Source organism: Sycon ciliatum, chromosome 4 (assembly GCF_964019385.1).
Source record: "Sycon ciliatum chromosome 4, ocSycCili1.1, whole genome shotgun sequence".
In the NCBI taxonomy this organism is placed as follows: domain Eukaryota; kingdom Metazoa; phylum Porifera; class Calcarea; order Leucosolenida; family Sycettidae; genus Sycon; species Sycon ciliatum.
This window is the reverse complement of record NC_088646.1, coordinates 23,701,916-23,708,736: the sequence shown is the minus strand read 5'-3', so window position 1 is coordinate 23,708,736 and position 6,821 is coordinate 23,701,916. Positions and strand designations below refer to the sequence as shown.

General features: G+C 46.3%; 1 protein-coding gene across 1 annotated transcript in view; it reads left to right on the top strand.

Annotated features, from left to right (window-relative positions):
- Positions 1 to 517: 517 nt before the first annotated feature.
- Positions 518 to 6,821, top strand: part of LOC135815139 (uncharacterized) — an 11,196-nt gene continuing 4,892 nt past the window's right edge. Inside the window, exons 1-7 of the mRNA XM_065328388.1 lie at positions 518 to 899; positions 1,179 to 1,422; positions 1,605 to 1,742; positions 3,921 to 4,133; positions 4,857 to 5,044; positions 5,356 to 5,443; positions 5,870 to 6,041. Of these exons, the coding sequence (XP_065184460.1) occupies positions 739 to 899; positions 1,179 to 1,422; positions 1,605 to 1,742; positions 3,921 to 4,133; positions 4,857 to 5,044; positions 5,356 to 5,443; positions 5,870 to 6,041 (1,204 nt within the window). The 5' untranslated portion in view covers positions 518 to 738. The remainder of the gene's footprint in view (positions 900 to 1,178; positions 1,423 to 1,604; positions 1,743 to 3,920; positions 4,134 to 4,856; positions 5,045 to 5,355; positions 5,444 to 5,869; positions 6,042 to 6,821) is intronic.

Genomic DNA, 6,821 nt, shown 5'->3' with positions numbered 1-6,821 from the left:
ATGCACTGATTTGGGCTCTAAATTTCCAAATGTTCTGCTCAGCTCTCCCTCCACTAAAATACCTTTCGACGCCCCTGTGTAGCCGTAGATAGGCATGCTACATGTGGGCAGTGCCGCTGAGTAGACCTACTCAGTAGACTGCACTATTCACACAATCAGGCATCAGTAATCATGGATCTTGGACATGGGACATATTTTGTGAAAGGGGGTGGGGCCACTGTGGAGTGTGGGGGAGCTGTATGCACTGACTCTGTAGTGTAGATCTACTGCATGGCATGCACTGCACAATGTGCACATGATGCCTGGTCAGATCATGCATGCCTTCATGAATCATGGAGCACCGTCAACATGGTCAATCGATAGCAGGGAGTAGTATTAATACTACTCCCTGATCGATAGTCGAGCCATGCTTGGCGCGCGGCACGAGGTCGAGCCTGTACGGTTCCCGCGCCTCGCGGTCTGTTTTGAAAACTGAACACGCGATCGCGAAGACAGAAGTCTGTGTAAAACACAGGAAAACAACAAAGACGCTAGATCTGCACGACACACTGGTGAATCATTCCGGAAAGAGTCTACAAGCGTTCCATTTCTTGTGCTGACTTGTAGCCATTTGCCTTTGGTTTCCATCAAATAGAAGGAGGACTGTAGATCATTTTACTTTCTGACTTTGTGTTGATACTGGCAGCACATTATTTGTCTGTCTTCTTGTACGACTGAATAATATTCGCCGAGTGAAACATGGGAATCCAAGGTCTTCTTCCCTTGCTGAAAAGCATCCATCAGCAAGTCGACCCTAAGGATTACAGAGGGCAGACCGTGGCCATCGATGCGTATTGCTGGCTCCACAAGGGAGTATATGCTTGTGCCTATGAGCTATGCATTGGGAGTGACACAACTGTGTAAGTTCTATTTATTCATTTTTTTAGTATCCAAAAAAATCATGGTTTTAGACCATCCCACTATGCCTGCCTGCTTCTATCCAGGCAAGATAATTATCATTTGGCTCACAAGGCGACACTGTGCTTTATTATAATTACGTAAGAATAAAACCTGAAAGGCAAAGTATTCAGTCCATGGGCCATGTCACATGCGCAGTAGCATTTATGTGCAGCACTAGCTCAGTATCCCAAAGAAACGAGATTGTTCAAAAATGTGTGTGTCATATTGCTTTTCAATAGGTATGTCAACTATTGTGTGAAGCGGCTGAAAATGCTGTTGTATCATAATGTGACACCAATCATGGTATTTGATGGCCGCAACCTGCCCACTAAGGGCGAGAAGGAGAAAGAAAGACGCGACAACAGGGCCAAGGCACGTCAGGCGGGTAGGCAGCACCTTGAGCAGGGCAATCGGCAGAAGGCAACCGAGTGCTTCCAGCGCTGCGTCGATATCACACCAGACATGGCCAGGAATGTCATTAAGGTTAGTACATCTTATTCGATACTTTTAACAGTGACTAGTTTGTGCTCTCTTCAAGGTGGTATGTTGATGACCAACTGGGCACGAGTGTGCTGCGGATATCCTTACTAGCTCATACTATCTGCAAGCTAGGACACCTTTCTTGCTGCTAACATTGCCGTACATTTTAATCTCGCTTTCTACAGACATGCCGCGAGATGGGCATCCAGTGCATTGTAGCACCATACGAGGCCGATGCACAGCTGGCTTTCCTTCAGCAGTCTGGTGTTGCTGACATTATCATCAGCGAGGACTCGGACTTACTGGCCTATGGCTGTCACAAGGTAGGTTGTCTTGTTTCATGGCACACGTGTGTGGTAGGGCTGACTGCAAGACCACTCTTCTGATGCAATTTAAAATATTACTTAACAGCCAGTAGCCACCGGCCATCACCAGTGGCAACGTCCGAACCGTGTTCTCTCTAGCTGTGGCTTTTAGTACTGTGTCAGTTGTGCAAAAGTATGTGGTCACAGCCGAGGTTTGCCGTGCAATTCCGGAGTATTTACAGGGCACGAAGTAACGGTCGGACATCAGACTATTTCCGGCCGTTTACGGTCAGTTTCCGGATGTTTTGTACACATCCGGACAAAGTGTCCGCGCACTTTTTTTGCAAAGTACAAAAAAGAAAAGGCACGTCAATCCTTTGTCTCATAGTCATTAGTGATGTCGTCTGGCAAGAGAAAGCCAAGCACCGCTGATGCGGGTGCTCCTCTTGGAAAGAAGCCCAGAGGAGTCAAGACGACCACTTGTGACAAGTGGGTCGCCGAGTATGATAGGGAGCTTTCAACTTCTGTTTGGCTGAGCTATGAGCGCAGTCCCTCAGATCGTAGCGTTGTCGAAAATTTGAAGTGTAAAGCTGTGTTCACAACTGGCGCGTGGACGCGGTACGCTTGCGGTTCATGCGTGCCCAAACGCGCGTTCAGGCTTTCACAAAAAACAGCAATTCGAGTCGTATTCAGCGCGTGCGACACCTTCGAGTACTGTAATTTCACAAATTTGCGGTGTACTTTTATTTTCGGTACTTTCGGTGCGTCTGTTTCATACCTAAAATTTCAATACACCGAACAAACACTAACACACATAATCCGATAGGGAGCTGCTTCTCTGTACCGAAATTTTCTGTTCACCTAACCTGGCCTGTTGTCCTCATACCGAAAATATTGAGCACCGAAAATTTCTGAAATTTACTAATTTTTGACCCCACCAGTGAAAGTGACTGGCATGTACGCTGGTACGCGCCTGATACGCGCTGAAAATTCCAACATGTTGGAATTTCCATTTCGGCGCGTTTCCCCAAAAGCCAGCAAAAATACGCACAAACGCATGGTTTCACGCGTACACGCGCCAGTTGTGAACACAGCTTAAGATGTGTTCCCGTTTTGTTGATAAAATTCGCAGCAGCAAGAATTTTTCTGACTCATTCGTCGTTGGCTCAAGGAACCTGAAAACGTCAGCCTTCGAAGAACATGCTGCTTCTGAAATGCATCACCGTGCCATGGCATTGTTTGGCAGGGAGCAGTCAAGCGGAAACCCAATAGAGTATGCGCCAATCGCTCGAGCCTTGTGCAAACTTGACGATGCAGCAGCAGCCAAGGTCAGACGTAAGTTTGAAATTGCTTACCTGATATGTAAAGAGCATATGGCTTTCGCGAAGATGGAATCGCTCTGCCAGCTTGAGGCGCGTCATGGCGTTGATTTAGGCAGTGGACATAAAAACGAGAAAGCGTGCGCATTGTTCTGCAGTTACATCGGACTCTCGCTGAAGCAGCAGCTGAAGTCGCATTTGGATGTGAAAATTTGCATGTCCGGAAATGTCCGGCCATTTTTGCAACTGGCAGGACATTGTGTCAGAGCAGTTGTATTTCTCGCCGGCCGAGCGCAGCGAGATAGGCGAGAAATGATTTTTCGCGAAATATTTTCAGTTGCAAATATGGCATCTGGTGTGTTCTTTGTTGTCGCTTCTTTTCCTGACTTCTTCAGTCAGTTTTGAGTCTACCCTTCACTTTGTGTGTTGTCGCTATTGCTGTCTATGTCTCTGTGTATGCCAGTATATGTGGAGCGAGAACATTTTAATCCTTAGCGCATGCCCTGATTTACTTGATCTTATTTTTAACCAATCCAGGAGCCTGAGGAAATCGACATTTGGATGCCGTTGAACTCCAGAACACACACACATTCTCATCACATTTGGTCAGTCCAAGGCAAACCAAACGAAATCGACATTTGGATGCCGTTGAACTCCAGAACGTACACATTCTCATCACATTTGATCAATCCAAAGCAAACTAAGCACAATGTGCCTACATTGTGCTTGCTACATATATTTGATAGTCACACGTGTTGATTTCAAGGACCCCGAATCGGCAAACTGATTATAATAGTGGCCCAGGCTGTATATATGTTACAGCAAGTAGGCATGTAGACAGATCCTTAGTCTGTGTGTTTCTCTACTTCTGCCCCAGGTCCTGTTCAAAATGGATGCGTTCGGTAGCGGAACCCTCATCGATGCTGGCCGATTTGGCGAGGTGTCATCCGTGGACCTGAGCCAGTTCACCATCACTGACTTCCGGCACATGTGCATTCTGTCCGGCTGTGACTATCTAGCTTCAGTCAGTGGAGTAGGTCTACAGACAGCCGTCAAGCTGCTAAGGAAGTGTAACAAGGATGTGTCAAAGGTATGTATGTGACAACAGACAATGATTCATACATGAACTTTGAATCCAGCCGGGATTATTTATTCACATTGTTCTCAAGTCAAAGGTAGTAACTATCTAGAGAAGTATGCCACACGTTAGCAGCAGTACTCAGTGAGCATGGTCGGTGTGGGAACAGAGGCAGGTTTCGCTCTAACTCTCATAGCCCAGCTCGGGTGATATGTCACAATGAAGTGAAACCTCCGCGTAAAGAGGTTACGGAATCACAAACAAATGATCGCTCTGACTGACTGGGGAGCTACTAGTACTGTGTTGGAAATTGGGAGAAGTGAACTAGCACTGCAGTGACAATGTAACACTGTTTTCAGTGTACTTTGGGACGAAACCTGCCATGCTGGTGCAAGCTGTGATAACTGGCTAGCTCATGCCATTGTGTGTTAGCTGTCTATACTTACTTCATGTAAGTAACTGGGATCATTCCATTGTGACTGTGCAACTTCTGCTTGCTCACATGTGAGCTTGTTTCTCTGGGCTTTTTAAAGGCAAAGCATTTTCTTGTTGTGACCCCAGAGGTTTGAATGCAGGCTATTGTATAAGATGAGTAGCTTTGGCTTTGTATTGTGCCTTGTATAGTTTTGACTTGATCTTGTGTGTTTGTTGTAGAACTTGTAGTACTAGTTTGTTGCCATTTGAAACTTCGTCTCAAGTTATTTCTGACGGTGTTGTACTTACCATTTGCTGCAGGTGATCTCTAACTTGCGTTTGGACTGCTCCAAGCGAGTGCCGACGGATTACGAGAAGCGCTTCTGGCTGGCAGAGTACACATTCTTGTATCAGATTGTGTATGACCCGGAAGCGAAGCAGACTCGTCACCTCACCACCATACCCAGTGATGTGCTGCAGCTCTGTGACGACTGGTCGTTTGTTGGAGTGTATCCTCCCTTGCTTCTTTGGCGTGGATGTGTGTGCGTGTGTGTAATCAAGCTTGAGGACAATGTGAATAAATCATCCCTGCTGGATTCAAAGTACATGTGTTAATCATTGTCTGTTGTCACATGCAGTAAGCATGCTCATCGGACCAATGAATTCTTTTGTACACATATCAATGCAAGGAAGCGTTGACTAGTGAGCAACCATTGATGGGAGATAGTATATTATGGAGAAATTCACTGAGTATTGCGGCGGAGTGCGGACCCTGCTCCATTGTCGTCGTGTGATTCCTTGACTGACCTGGCTATCTCAGTAACAACGACACATCCAGAGCTGAAGGTATTGCCAGTGGTGCTCTCTCGCTCACTGGTGAGGTTGTGCCTGGCTTTGACCTCTCCAAGGTATGTGTGTCAACTGCTTATGCATGAATTCATCATGTGTTGTGGTGGTGGTGTCCTGTCTAGAGGTCATACGACACATACATGTACCTTGTACATGCACACGCATTGCTCTTTGTGCAGTCATTCTGTACTCAGCTTACCTTTGAGCGGATACGAGCTCCACACAAGAACATGCTGACTCAGTGAGCATGACCTTGGTACACGACAGTTCTCACACCGTATAAACTTAGATGCACTCTGCCATACGATTTTCCTTTCCGTGGCTGTAAAATCAAGGTGGGGCGCTCTTGCGGTACTTTACGGTGCTAGTGTAATAGATTTTTACAGTACAGTTTTACTGCACAGTTTTATAGTACAGGGGCTGGATTGTTAAAAACCAATTTGGTGTTGCTGTGTGTTGTTCACTTGTGCGTTTCCACTTTCCAGGTAGTGTCCAAGCCGCAGAACTTCAAGACGTTCCAACCAGAAGCGCCCAGCTCTACGATATCTGCCATGCTGCCCAAGGCCAACAAAACCAGCCGTACTACGCCGGCCAAAGCAAACACAGCCGCTTCGAAGCAAAGTGGCCATTGCATCCGCTCCCAATCCAGTATGTTCGGTGAGTTAACCCTATCTGATTTGTTGTTGTTGTTGTTGTTGTTGTTGTTGTTGTTGTTGTTGTTGTTGTTGTTGTTGTTGTTGTTGTTGTTGTTGTTGTTGTTTTTGAATTCTTTTTGAATTCTTTATTCTCACGATGGCACCATCGCCAATAAGAGATAGTTGTTGTTGTTCTTGTTGTTCTTGTTGTTCTTGTTATTCTTGTTATTCTTGTTCTCGTTGTTGTTGCTGTCACTCATCTTCCATTTCCATGTACATGTAATTTTTTAAAGTAAATGAAGTTTGACAGTACTTCAAGTATGCTTTAAGCTGCACTGAATACAGCCACCAAAGGAGTTACATGCTGCCCAATAGCATGTAGTCGTTCACTGCTAAACTGGCTTTTCTACTTGCAGTTACCATCGAGCATATGGCAAGCTATCTACATGTACATTGCATAGTGTAACAGCAGTCCAGCATATCATGAGTCCCCGCCGTCTCAGTCCCCGGGATGCACAGGAAACAGGTCTTTAGAAGTGCGAATGGGGTTCAAGCCTCTGGGGAGATTTTGGCCCTGTATTATGCGGATGGAGAAGTAGCAACTCTTCTCTCTCTCCAATGGAGAGAGAAAGATTTTCATAGAGCGGCTTGCTGTGAGAGGTGGACTGAGACTTGACGGCACTAACGGCGAATGTCAAGACCATACGGCCACGGAGCTGCGGGACTCTGCGCTGGTCGTCTATCCGTGTGGAGGCAAAGCAAACGCGGCCAACATTCTGCTGAAGCGAGCGCGGAGCTGAAG